This window comes from Zingiber officinale, chromosome 9A, assembly GCF_018446385.1.
Source record: "Zingiber officinale cultivar Zhangliang chromosome 9A, Zo_v1.1, whole genome shotgun sequence".
NCBI lineage: Eukaryota > Viridiplantae > Streptophyta > Magnoliopsida > Zingiberales > Zingiberaceae > Zingiber > Zingiber officinale.
This window is the reverse complement of record NC_056002.1, coordinates 127,145,588-127,160,642: the sequence shown is the minus strand read 5'-3', so window position 1 is coordinate 127,160,642 and position 15,055 is coordinate 127,145,588. Positions and strand designations below refer to the sequence as shown.

At 34.4% G+C, this 15,055-nt stretch overlaps 1 protein-coding gene across 1 annotated transcript; it reads right to left on the bottom strand.

Annotated features, from left to right (window-relative positions):
• Window positions 1–260: 260 nt before the first annotated feature.
• Window positions 261–9,517, bottom strand: LOC122020227 (serine/threonine-protein kinase RIO1-like). The gene is made up of 12 exons (XM_042578060.1): window positions 9,144–9,517; window positions 8,747–8,875; window positions 5,857–5,949; window positions 5,560–5,639; window positions 3,141–3,254; window positions 2,764–2,837; window positions 2,476–2,552; window positions 1,504–1,587; window positions 1,317–1,409; window positions 1,129–1,236; window positions 947–1,021; window positions 261–831 (listed from the first exon to the last, which is right to left on the bottom strand). Exons 1-12 carry the CDS (start codon window positions 9,429–9,431, stop codon window positions 382–384), a joined length of 1,665 nt encoding a protein of 554 aa, XP_042433994.1. The 5' UTR covers window positions 9,432–9,517; the 3' UTR covers window positions 261–381.
• Window positions 9,518–15,055: the final 5,538 nt, after the last annotated feature.

Sequence of the window (15,055 nt, the reverse complement as noted above, 5' to 3'; positions counted from 1 at the left end):
AACTTAATGGATCCATTCATTGAATATTTATCATAATTTTGATAATGACTGACAACCTAACACAACCCTCCTCTTTTATCCGGACTTTGGGCCGATCGTGACCGGTTGTTAAATGAACTATTTAATTACAAGATAGTGGATAAAATAATTGTCTCCCTATAAAAATTAATATTGAGATTTTGACAAACTTGTGCAGAACATGGGAAGTTGGAAACAACCGCAATCAGCCCCAAGAAAACAAAAGCTGAGCATACAACCACTTGGAACAAAGTTTCTTAGAAAGGAATATTCCTAAAATGAAACATATCACAATACCGCGAACCATTTCGGTACAAAAAATATGAGCGAACATCTTTTTTATGATGTCAAACTTGTATGAAGTTATCGCCGACACTTTGATTTAGCCAACTTCTTTCTTCTTTTCTTATCAGCCTTGGTAAGCTTCTTATTCTTCCTTGCTTCTCTTTTATCTTCCTTCACTTTCTTCTTGTGCTCTTTCCGAGCAGCTCTTTTCTCATCAGGACCCATCTCGTGCTCGCTAGCGAAGGACGAACCAACTTCTGAGTCTGTACTGGATTCATCATCGCTCCCTGCTTCATCAATAACTTGCAGGGGTTGCTCAGTCTGCTGATCCTCTAGCAAAGTTGGAGGGACACCAACATTGCTTGAAATTTGCTGCTCCTGTTGGTTACTTGCATTTCGAGTTTGTATAAATCCTAACAAAGGCTGGTCATACATCTCTTCTGCTTTTAGCTGATACGCCATTGATGGGCGTTGGAGCATAGCCATCTGAACTAAATCTTCCTCGCATTTCTTGACATAATCAAGGGTCTTGAAAAGGTTAAACATGCACAATCAGGGAACAGTTAAGCCTTCAATTTAGAATTTCTCAAGCATAAAGATGAGAAAGGATATAAATGAGAAGCACAAAAAGGATAAGGAAAACCTGCACAAAAATGGTTGGTTCGATTTCATCTTCTTGGTTTACCATCTCCCCTCTTTCTATAACTTTTTGCTGAATCTGAAACGTTTACACAATGATAGTTATATTGAGCAAAATGGAAAAGAAGCTACACTCCTTGAACTTTAGTATCAAAGATAGGTCAATCATCAATGACAGTCTAGCACCTTTTCTAAATAATCATCCACATCTTCGTCAGCAATCAATGCATCAACCACAAAATCAAATAACTCCATAACAGTCATGACAGCAATCCCATGCTTTCTGAAAAAATCCTGCAACCAAATTAACAGTAGTATGTCTGACATATTTGATGGGCAAAAGAGGAAATGGAACGTAAAAAACATCAACTTACTGAAACATGAAGACAGTCTTCCTTCAGAAATTCCATAGTAGAAGGGTGATCAAGGTCTACTGATTGCGAGACGTCAATTATGTACAAGTGACCCTGTAAAATGGAATGAAGCATGAAAAGGTTTGCACATGTTTAATTAATCTATTGCTATTGCTAACAAATAATTTTGCAGGACAGTAAGTCTTACCTCAAAATAAAGTATGTTGTATTCACTTAAATCACCATGTACCAATTTGCACTTCTGATACAATGTTCGCATTGTTGTAATGATCTGAAATCACAATAGATGATTGTTTTTTTATCAAAAAAAATCCACCACTTCTGGTTCATTAAAAATATTGAAGTTTAATGACAAGGGAAATCATCAAAGAAACTTATGTTCCAAGTATGTCATTAAAATCAAATAAAAAAAACTAACTGATGGCGCCACCATGGGTTAGTCCGAAGAATGGTCTTTCCCTTCAAGGAAAAAAATTTGTATATCAAAGGTTATACAGATCCAATGAATACATAGACATTCCAATGGAATATTTAGTGTCTGACCTAGGGGATTATCCCAGGCACAAATGATGTAAGTTAAGAACGTGCCAGTATAAGTGGTTTTAAGTTTCCAGGACTAAGGTACAGAAATTGATCCAACTAACTAATTTGTAATTAATCCAAATTTTGGGAAGAAAATTTAAGTTTGTTTAAGAAGACTGTATGTATGCCTCAAATCATGATATCACTGAACGAGTACTTCAATTATAAGCTTCAATGTAGTGCTTCAAAATGACCTTTTAGAAACTAAACTGCTAATTCATTTTTGCATTTACATGGTTGTTATTCAAAATGGCTGTCCCAAAAATAAACATTGGATGTTGTATTTTTTTTCTTATTTTACCCATACTTATTTCTTTTCTTTCGAAATATAGTGCAAATATTTTATAAATAACTCATGTAGAAGGTTTGTAAGAATTTTATTCTACAAACTTGAGAAAAAAAAAGCTTTCTATTTCTTTTTATCTTAATCTCGTGAAGTGAATTCTAGCATTCTCTTCTGATCATTTCTTCCCCACTTCTTTCCCTCATTGCATGTCTGTCATAACGAAGACCAATGACGTCAAAGAAATCTATGCTAAGAAGCAATTAACCAGTATGACAGAATTTTAATGTATACCTCTACATAGCATTCACGCAATTTATCTTCAGACAACACAGCATCCTTAAGGCGAGGTGCAGCCCAGCCAGCTTTTCCTGCATCATATATTAGGTTTAGTAAAACTGAATCATGCTGTCTTCAAATATTCAATCAAGAAAAAAAATGTAGAATACCTGCTACCATTGCAATAAGCAGTTAAAAATGGTTTCTAAGATGGATAAACAAAAACATGAAAAATAGAAGCAAATAGTATATTACAGGGGATTCGTATCCATAACTGTAGCTTATAGAAGAAAAAGCAAGCACCTATGAATTCCATGACAAGAACATGAAGCCTTAAGAGCAATGGTGTTGGACATCGGATTCCAGCAGCTTTTACTCTGCAAGTGCAAAGATAACAAACATTAGAAAACAACTGAATCCTGTTTTAAGGTTCAGATATAATCAATGAACACCAAAAAATCATCTATTGCAAGATTATAATGTATGTGTGTCTATATATATATATATATATATATATATTAGTCATTTTAATTTAATATGTTTACCTCTACTATTTTAATATTATTTTAGTGTTGACTGCCTAGGCACTAGGTAGTGGGGCAATCACCTACCATCTGGAAATGCATTTTAATACCTGGCAAGCAACATGAAAAATTCATCAAATGAACTTCAATCCTTACCGCATGAGATTTCTCATTTCCTTCTCTGCCCAAGTCTTTACCATTTTTCTAGGGTTGTGCTTGCAATATCCATGTCTGAAACGATAATCCCCTTGTACGTACCGTTCCCTGTCTCTGGAATTAAGAAAAATAAAGAAGTTTTTAGATAAGAACAAAGTCTTATAACAATTCCAACTTCAATCAAGGATGAGAAACTTCAAGAAACTATATCACAATTCTCAACCATTTATAATTATGAATCCGAAGTATCAATGGAAAAAGTAACAAAAAAGCAAATTATAAGATGTTCAGAGAACATACTTGCGTGCATACATACATATTACAATACAGAATTGGAAGCAGAAGCTGCAGCTGACTGTATATTTAACATCTCTATGAATGCATCAAGCCAAATGCAAAGAAAAATAGGTTTACATGAGAAACAGAGTAAATACATAAGAACAAAGCAACTATGTCAATTGACTCTCCTCTTCATGTCAATATGCCATTAGACCTGATTAACAAAATAATTCCAAGCATTCAAATTGTCAAACTTGAAAACATGCTTATTTGCACATGGCATGTTGTTTGGTAATTAAACTTATATAAACATGGTAGCTTGATTTTGCCTGCAACAAGAAAACTGCCCTCCCCTTTGAAAGTAATTGTGGTAAATAGTCTGTGCTGAATCAAACTAATAATTATGGTTTGATGTCAGATTCCAATTTCAGCATGCTAGATCAATATTATTTTACGGTGTAACAGTCCAGACAAGGATCGGAAAAAAATCCAATACCTCAAGTTGTGTGGTCCTGCTTGTGCTTCTGAATTTCAGATCAGAAGAAGACTTTGGACTAACTAGATGTCTAGATCACTCAAATAGATGTCTTTGCACGATTAAAATTAGCCTGACCCTTGGCATCATTACTAATAGAACCCAGAAAATTTGGATTATATAGAAGTATTTCACTTTAGATATAAACAATAAGACTAAATAAATATGCTAGGTTTGTAATTTGCGGATACAAAATATGAGTGAAGTTCGGCCAGTTTACATAGTTAAATGAATCAAAGTCAAGCTCCAAAGTGCACCAAGCCCACATTTCCAGGGTTGTTGTCAAGTTTGTGACTCGGATATTAAGATCTTGCAACCCTACAATACAAAATGGCCCAAATCCCAAGAAGGATCTTAATCAAGTTAGGATCTCATAAGCCTACAATGTGATTCTATGTCTCCTTGCTGTTCTTAGAGAATCTTGTCTGCATAACCTTGATTTAATAGAATACACTTAAGTCATACAGACATTTTAAATTTTTAAATCCAATAAGAAGCAACATTGTCATACCATATCATTCCAAACTAAATTTGAATTATATTAGATTCCTTTAGCCTTTTTCATTACCATCTATTCTGCAAAAGTTAGATATCTCAAGAATGCTTTGGAAGACCACAACAAAAACTATAGTTAAATTAAAAGCTAATGTGAAAGTTTGCAAAAATTTCAACCCTTCACAGGTATATTGCATTGTTCATATATTTGCACATGAATAATCAACTGTATGATATCAAAATGATGTAAATTTGAAATTTTCATAGAAATTCTAGATATTGAAAGTTAGTGTATTTGTATAATTTAAATTTTCAAATAAATTTTTCAAAAAATTGTTAAATTATAGGATCTTACAGTTCAGCACTCTCGTTATTCTATCTGATCTGATGAACCTTATTGTTTCTAAGTAGGATCTTGATCTTAATAACCTTTCATACTTATTTGGCAATCATTAAGGTCTATAGCCATGCCAAATACTCGTACCCAAGCCCAAGAAATATAGTTGTAAGCTGTGAAGCTATAGCTTTTGGATAGATTCAACATTTGTGCTAAAGATCCAATCTAGGGAAAAAATGGATGCAATTAACCTTTGAGTTTATTCTTCTTATAGAGTGGGAAAAATAAATTTAATTAAATACTTGTTACAATGCAGTAATCCTTATGGCAAATACTATACATAAGTATGGGAATTATAATGTATGAATTAACAAATAATCCAACATAAGGGAATAGGAGGTGACATTTTCTCATTTTATTTGGAGGTCTTATACGACACAAGAATTACCACAGTAAACTTTTGCAAGGGATCAAGTTACTTTTCCTGAAAAACTACTACTCAGGACCAAAGGTACACAAATTATACATATATTTTAAAAAATGAATTGGAGAATTATAGTGTGACTATCATCTCAAAATAAATTGAACTAATAGCCACTGATTATTGTAAACGCCCTCAGTCATATAAAAACACAATTTTGCAGTTAGAATATATTCTAACAGGACAAATATTATATGTGGAATGTGCGACGGGTTTTTGCGACATTAAAAAAAAGAGAAAATCATAAACGTGAGTTGAGAACAATAAACTCAGCAAAGATGTAATTGCTTACTTAAAAACAAGAACAGATGTCTTATAGACCTTGACTGCAAGTTCCTGACCATCAGCTTTTGTCGCATGATAAACATTTGCCTGTCCAAAGAAAATATTCAGAGGCATTGTATTTGATTTCTAATTTTTTTTCAAATTGTCAATAAACATTGTACTTGATCCTAATTTCTTTCCCTTCTGGTTATAAGCACAGGTTGCAGCACTGCACTAGCAGCCCAACTTACTACAACCCAATTTGCCTCTGTTCTTATCCAAAGTAAATCATATGGAAGTAAATGTGCAACATCAATGCGTGTACCTCTTTCCCAGTGGAAATGCAACCATTGATGTCATGAAACACTCCACGGTTCAGCATCTTGAACAAAACCATTCGAGTTCTAGGGTCAATAGCCTGCATGTCAGAAATGTTCAAGGAAATATCATCTTAAACGCATATACTATGAAGAACAGGCACATGGAGAAATAAGTAGAAATAGTTCCATTGGTTGCTTGGACATTACTTGAAGAGTCAAAAAGAAGGCATGTTATGCAAGTACTTGGCAATTAGTAGAAGCTTAACAAAAAGTACAAGCATGAGGTGTGCACGTCATGCTTAGAGAAGTCAACACTTAGTGCAGTGAATTTGTAATTTCCCAAAGCAATGCAATGATAAATGGCAACAAAAGTATGATGTAAAGGATTTTTTTTGCTGCATTTTAAAACAAATCAACCAAGTGAAGGGTCATTAATAGAATTTCTTTATAACCACCATTGAGTTCGTGGATTAATAAGGTAATTTGTTGATGGGAAGAATTTACGACAATGAGCATTAGGTTTCCAGCTCATTTCCTTGTGTTAAAGTCGTTATCCGAGAAAAAAAAAGGGAACAATTAGGTTTCCAACTCATTCCCTTGATCCCTTCCATTAAAATTGTTATTTTATGGGGAAAAAAAGTTAGATTGAAGGTTATATTCACTTCTAAGAATTAGGAAGTCACTCGGTACTTTAACACTACTAAGAGTAGAGACACCCAAAATGGTCATATCTTCTAGATTTTAGAACTACATTGCAAAGGTTCTTATGGTAGTAGAGCACTTGTACATTGTTTTATGCAATGTCAATATGGGCAAAATGCCACATGGACAACTTCCATCACTTATTTCACAAAGTCATAGGGGAAAACATGAGACATCTATAGGCCTATAGCCGCTAATCAAATATCAACATTATGTTGACATAATCACTAAAGATGAGAAGTCATATGGGAAATGGAAAAGGATACTGATGTATGTAATTATTTTAATAATGATAAAATTTTAATATCAATTATTGATAATAATATATGTTTAATTATTTTAGATTATTATCTCATTTTGGCATATCAATGCCATTATAATTAGCCACAAATGATGATCTTCTAGTTGCCCTCAAAAGAGCAATATTAAACTACAATAAAAGAGAGAATTAATTATTAAACCAATTACCAAGAGCCAAATATTTTGAGACATAACTTTTTGCAGTCCTTTTGATGTCACACAGATACAAATTGGATGGTGAATATAAAATAATTTATTAAAAGTCATTATAAACACAATTAGGGAGCTTTGGCGCAACGGTAAAGTTGTTGCCATGTGAATGGTCACATGTTCGAATCCTGGAAACAGCCTCTTGCAAAAAGTAGGGTAAGGCTGCGTACAATAGATCCTTCCCCGGGACCCCACATGGCGGGAGCTTCGTGCACCAGGCTGCCCTTATAAACACAATTAGAAACTATTTTTTTTTCACTTATGCAAGTAAGTTGTCATTACAATATGGACAATTAACCTTCAATTTGAACAAGATTGCAGCATAGATTCTATTGTGGACAACGTCTCTATGTGGCTATAAAAGAAAATAGGAAACTTTTTCGTTCATTTGTTGGAGGTGTAAAATTGTGTTTCTTAGCTGGAAAAGATAGTGTATGTTCACCATCTTTAATTAAAGGCTATACAAAAGAGAAGGATCCATAATGGGGATGATCCAATAATATATTGGAGCGCTATTAAGGTCAAGAATCCATTGCTTTGTTAAGTAGAAAATCTATCACAATCATCTCAATTCCTAACCCAATAGATTATAAAAAAGTGAAAGCTAAAGAAGATGTTGGTGAGAAAAATAATAATGATAAAGAAGCTTCCGGTTGAGAATTTCTATCATCTAGATCTCAACCCAAAATTTCTCAAATATCTTAACACTAAACACAAACAAAGGAAGAGGAAAAGGCAAAAATCCCAGAGAAAGAGAAGTATTTCAAATTTATCCAAGAGAAGCTACCAGACAAAAGAAAGGGTCAATTAATAATTGGTCACAATCCACTTAAAGTAGTCAACGAGAAAAACATAAAAAAGTGACGAAACATTGATGCCTTAAGAACTTGTAATTTTGAAAAACAATTCAAGACAATGATAATGATGTCAAGCAATGCAACTATTGATAGAGACAATGACAATAGAGATGCACCGAGTGATAATAAAACTTAAGTTCCCTCAACTCTAACACCTAAGACTTGAACTTGTGAGAAAGATTGCACACAAATTGTGCATTACTAGCAAGAGAAATAAAAGAAGGTGCTTAGATGGAAGAAGAAAAAAAAGGAAGGGTCTTCCCTAGCTCTAATACCATGATTTATTAATGCATAAGAACAATTGGAAGCTTTACTCTCCACCCAAATGTCAATATATATAAATATGATACAGGAGAGGAGAGTAGAAATATTAGGTGTGCTTATGTGAACATAGAGGTTATTAAGCAAATATTAGAATAGTATCAATACAAGCAACATACGATGTCAAAATCATCAATATCTACCATATCCAACAAGAGATACTAAATTTTAAATAACATTTGAAGGAAATATTTCCATAACAATTTCTTAATCCATGAGAAAGGAGCCTTCTGCTTGTTCAAAAAATTTAGAAAATTATTTCATTTGACTATTCTTGAATATATATTCTTTTCCCTCGCAACTATTCAAGTCAGTTGTGGTGTCACTATTTGCACATTCTAAAATTGAATAACCAAAGCTTCAAGAATAGCTAAAGGAACATGTTTCTACAACTAGCTAAGCTTAAATAATCCTAGACATTTTTCTGCACAATTATCTTCATTGTGATATTAACATTTTGGTCTAAAAAAAACAACTTATAAAGAACACAAAAAGGCATACTGACCTGTTCAACCGTAGCTCGATCAGCTTTTTCTGTATTCCGTGTTCTTCCTATTGCCATATCCCTCACACTTTCCCTGATAGCAGTTGTCACCAAATTCGACATACCCACGTCCAATCTTCCTTCCCACTCCTATAAAATTATATAGAATCCCACACTAAAATTAATAATAATAAGTCAACAGTATACAGAAATAAAGGTCAAATACAAAATAAGCAAAAGGCGTCATATTACATGTAGATCAAGCATTGTGAAGATAACTGACATAATTGATCTAGGAAGTTCAAACTACTACCCAGATAATCCAAAAAAAATAAAAAACCAATTTCTGTAAAGATCAAAGGTTTCAATCTAGAATTCAATCAACACAAATAACACATCTATAGTGCAGGGAAGAAACCTCTAAAGGATTAGCCCGAATACGGGAGGTGCATTTCTGGCTGCGGTTGGAGACGGGTTGAAAAGGACGAGATTGAATCCCACCATGGGCGTTGGGACGGTGACTGTAGGCAACCGAGAAGGAGGCAGATGAGCCGTCGCCATCGAAACCTTCCCTCGTATCCAGCCAGTCTAAGGCCTCCCCAATATCCGACTCGGAAGACCAAGACTCCTCGGACAAATCCTCTTCTGGCCCTCGAACTTCCTCGTCGTCTGCTATTGCGGGTTCGCCGACGACTACGTCTACCATAGCAGCCGGCGGGACACGAAGGGCGAGGGTTTTGTTCTGTGGATGCTGCGGCGAGGGTTTTTTTTTTCTTCGGAGGACAGGGGCGGCCGATACCTTATATTTTTTTAAATAAATAAATAATATATATATATATATATATAATTTAATAATTTAGGATTTAGGATTTAGAATTTAGGATTTAGGATTTAGGATTTAGGATTTAGGAGTTAGTTATAATGAGTTTAAATTAATAAAAATTTTGCTCTAAATTCGTGTTCCTCTTGGATTATAGTAGGGGTGCAATCGAGCCGAGCTCGAGCTTTATTTAACGAATATATTCACGGCTCACGAGTTTTTATCGAGTCTAAATGAGTTTAATAAATATAAATCATAAATTTAAATATTTATTAAAAATTAAATTATATATTTAGAGAAAATTATAATATTATTATTAAAATTTATAATTTTATTCTAATAAATAAATTTAATATATTTATCTATATTTTTTATAAATAGAGTATAAAATCTATAAATTCAATATCAAAACTATTATTATTTTTATTTAAAAGTTGCTTAATGAGCTTAACAAACGTGTTTACGAACTAACAAGTCGAATATTATGAAGTTTAAGTTTGATTTGTTTATCTTAACGAGCCTCATTAAACAAGCTCAAACGGACTTTTATCAAATCAAGCTTCGAATATCTCGCGAGCGGCTTGATTCATTTACACCCCTAGATTATAGTGTTCAAAATTTAAAAATTTAAATATTTAAGGGGTATATTATATATATTTAGTATTTAAGATTTCAGAATTTAAGGGCGGAATTATAAAAGGTTTAAATTAACAAGATTAAAAATTTTGTTCACGGGATACAGTGTTCTTTGTAAGAAAATGTTGATTTAAAAAAGGTACCTGAATCACTATAACGTGCACAGTTTTGCAGTGTTTTGTCCGTGGCAGAGCTTCCCTCATATATGAGTTTAAACATAAATAGATATATATCAAAAAATTAATATATATATATATACAGAACTTGTAGCCTGCGGCATTTTTGCTGCGGCGCGGTGCGGCGAAGCAAACGTGGCGCTGCCACATCAACAAAGAATTTACAAGTTCTGCGTAAAGAGAGGAAACAAAGCCCTAGCCGCCGCGAGTCCCCTTCTGCCGCCTCCTTCTTCGCGAGTCCCCTTCTGCCGCGGGAAGAGAACCCCCGACCTCTCCCCCCTCCTCATCTCCTGTCGCGAGCCCTAGATTTTGCGCCGAGCTCTCCAGCCGCCGTCCTCTCCTTTCTCTCCCCCCTCCTTCTCCTCTCCGGCTGCGAGCCACGACAGAAGCGTCGAGCTCTCCCACTCTGGCAACAGGTCATCTCCTCGAAGCCCTAGCAGAAGCGCCGCACGACGCCGCAGCAAAAAAACGCCGAGCTCTCCCCTCTCCTGCCGCGTCCTCTCCTTCCTCTCTTCGCGAGGAAAATCCTTCTCCGGTAAATTCTTGCTATATTTTTGTATACTCAATTTAGTTTGCATTTCATATATTCCTTTATCTTGGTCTCCGGTAAATCCTTCTCATTCCTCTCTGTTGCCAGTGTGCTGTAAAAATAAGTGATGTTATCAAGAATTCATATGAGCGTTATTTCAGTCACTATAAACTTTGTAATTCCACTTTTTTCCCCCTAATTATATCCAATGTGAAACTGTTATGAATACTTCCATTTATAGACTAATGGTGGATGTAGAAGACCGACCAAATTCTCAAACTATAACTTGTTATTTACTTCTTTTAAATTTCTGTTTACTTCTAGAAAAACAGGATGGACTTCTGTTTACTTTTTTTAAATTTCTTAATCTAATAGTCTTTTTTGCATCTGTATATCTGTATTTCTTTTGGTTGTATAAGAAATAAAACACAAAAGAGAAAGAGTGCTACAGTATATCTGTATATCTGTATTTTTGCATCTGTATATCTCTATATCTGTATACCTTTGTTTTATTTTGTTAATTGAAACAGTGTTTATTTATTTATCTATTGTCAAATATAATGCGAGGGCACCCAGAAATGGAAGAAAATAGAGTTGATGATCAGGAATTCATTCCCCAAGTTGCAGATGATCGAAAGCCAAAAATTGGAATGGAATTCTCATCTCTAGAGGATGCATATTCGTTCTATAACCAATATGCACGAGAAGCCGGATTTAGTTCAAGGAATAGCACGAGCAGGAAAAACAAAATGACAAATGAAGTCACATGGAAACAAGTTGTATGTTTTAAAGAATGACATACAGATCTAATGCGACACAATAAACATCCAAACCCTGATCAACAAATAAGGGAAAGAGCACGTGGCACAGTTAGAACGGGTTGTAAGGCAAATATTGTATTTGTCAAGAAACAGATGGGATCGGATTGGGTTATCTGTAACTTTATAGAAGCTCATAATCATCCGCTCTCAACTCCATCAAAGGTGCATTTGCTTCGCTCACATCGTAGTGTTTCTACAGCCAAAAAAGCATTGACAAAACAGTTTTCAGAGGTCAATGTACCAACTTGTCAACAAATTCGTTTATTGGAGATAGAGTATGGAGGCCCTGAACGGGTAGGTTGTACAGAAACTGATATTAGAAACTTTGAGAGAAATCTAAGGGATGAACAAAAGGGTATTGATGCTGAAACACTTATCGAGTTTTTTACATCTGAGCAGGAGAAGAATTCAGCTTTTTTCTTTGCCTACGAGACTGATTCAGATAACAGATTTAGTAGGTGCTTTTGGGCTGATCATGTATCAAGAAGGGCATATAGTGTATTTGGTGATGCTATTGTATTTGATACAACTTATAACACCAACAAATATGGTTTGATTTTGGCACCATTTGTAGGAGTTAATCATCATCATCAGACAATTCTTTTTGGTTGTGGGTTTCTTAGTGATGAGAAAACTGAATCTTTTGTTTGGTTGCTTACAAAGTTCTTAGAAGCCATGCCTAAAGGTGCACCAAACATTATCATCACTGATCAAGATCCTGCAATGACAAAAGCTATTGCACAGGTTTTGCCTCAAACAGTGCATCGATATTGTTTGTGGCACATATTGAACAAATTCCCAGAAAAATTAGACCCTTTGACTTTTCGAAACCATTATCACAGCATAAAGAACATCATTACAAATTCTACAACAACTGATGATTTTGAGAAGTCATGGGAAGAGACTATCAAGGAAGCTAACTTAGAGAAGAATGATTGGTTGTCCTTGATGTATGAATTGCGACACAGATGAGTGCCAGCATATTTTAGTCATGTATTTTCTGCAAGAATGTCAAGTAGCCAAAGATCTGAAGGGTCACATGCATTTTTCAAGAAATATGTCTCAAATAAGAACTCATTAATGGATTTTATCACACGTTTTAATAGAGCACTGAGACACCAAAGACACAATGAGCTAGTTGCAGACCATATTGATATGAATGAGAATCCCAAAGTTAATACAACCTGGCCAATGGAAAGTCAAATGGTTAAGCTGTACACAAAAAAGAAATGGCTTGAGTTTCAAAGTGAAATGATTGAGAGTCATAGTTATTATGTGCAACAGACATTTACAGAAGTTGCCTCAGCAGTTTACCATGTGATGAAATTTCAAAGTTCCTCTTCCTCAAAATCAAGAGTGCTCATGCATGACAAACAAAGGGATTACATATCGTGTAGTTGTAGAAAATTTGAGTTTGAGGGCATTCCATGTAGACATATGTTAGTTTTTTTTCGTATCAACCAAGTGTTTCATTTGCCTGATATGTATATACTCAAACGATGGACGCGATATGCAAAAGTTAGAGCAATATATGCTTTAGGAGAGCAAAATGTCATTGATGATCCAGATTCAGAAAGATATTTGATGTCGAGGCACTCGAGGTTATCCTATAAAGCTTCAGTGTTAGTTGATGATGCATCTTTGAGTAATGAGAGGACAACCTTCTTGGAAGAACAATTTGATTGTATCTACAACAAAATTCAAGATATGTCCATTAATACAGCATGCAGTGATAGAAGTCAAAGAAAAAAAATCAATGAATGAGACTCTTAGTATTATTGATCCTTCTGTAGTAAGAACAAAGGGATGTGGGAAGAGATTAAAATCATCAAAGGAGAAATCAACATCAAATTCTAGGCTTTGTTGTGGATGCGGACTTCGAGGAGTGTCACATGACAAGCGTAACTGTCCCAATTTGCAACAAGGGTATGTGTCGATTCAATTTTTCTTGCAAACAAATTTATTTTATTATCTTTTGTATATGACAATGTGTCAATTATCAGATCAATTGAAGATAATAATCATATCAGTCTTGACGACACATATGAACTGGATTTGGGATCTATAGCCGGTAATATCAAAGTTTTAATTTTTTAAATTATAGTGGTTTATTGTTTATTGAGAGAATAAAATTAATAAATTATCTTTATTATTACAGGTTCTAATAACATGCGCTAGTTGGGGTATGTTCTGACTCATTTGGAAAATGTAATTACATAACTATATGCACTAAAAAAATTTACTAGAAGGCATAGTATCATCATATAACTAAGAAGCACCTCAAACCTAGTGGTTCTTTGTCCCTGTAACAAGTTAGGCTAAACTATTGATAAACAAATGGGAATAACCCTCCCTCAGAGCTATTACTACCAGTTTTGTCATGCCAAACAGAGATGATGGGCTGCGAAAAATGAAAAACTTGTTCCATTAATGTTGAGAGCCGATTCTTTCTTTATTTCTAGCTTTGTCTGAACTGAATCTCTAACTCTTTGCTTGTAGATCTTTTATTTCATTGGATTTGGTATGTTCTGCCTTGAATCACTGCTCAGTGTCTGGGTTATTCAGGTTACCTTCCCTAACTCATTGTCAGCTCCATATTTGTTTATTTCAACAGCATATATTCTATTTCTTTCCAATAAATGAGATCTTTAGCTGAAAAAGATTTCCACTTTTTTAGTTTTTTGTGGTGTTTATTATTTAGTTTAGTGCATTTCCTGTGTTTATTGGATGATACTTTTGTTTATTCTGGTGATGTTGCAGACACTTAAAATGATAATACTGTTTTTTATCTTTTTCATACTTAACTCTATCCTTTATTTGTCCGATTTTTACAGGCATGGGATGCTGATTTCAACTGAGACGTTTGTCATTATGTAATATTGAGACGTTTTCAACTGTGCTGTAATGGGATGCTGATTTTGTTTAGATTTAAGGCTGAAATGTCTGATTGTACCTATTTTACTTCGTGTAAGAAAGATGTACAATGTTGGAATGTCTGATTGTACCTATTTTTCATATTTAACTTCCTGTAGGCTGACTTCCTATATCCTACTGTGGTGGAAGATAGATATTTTTACCTATCCTGCTGTGGTGGAAATGTGATGGTGATACATAATTTATTTATCTGTGTAACGACACAAACATGGTAGCTTAAAATACATAATATTTGTTTGTATCAATATGTGCAAATTCTTAAAGGGACGAGTAAATTCTGCATTCTATTAGTTGTTGATACTGACCTGGATGTTGTTTTGCTGTTGACACTGATTTAAGTTTGTATCAGATATTTAACTCAGATTAATTACTAATCTAGGTTGACTAGGTTGACCTGATTGAGAAAGTCCTAAC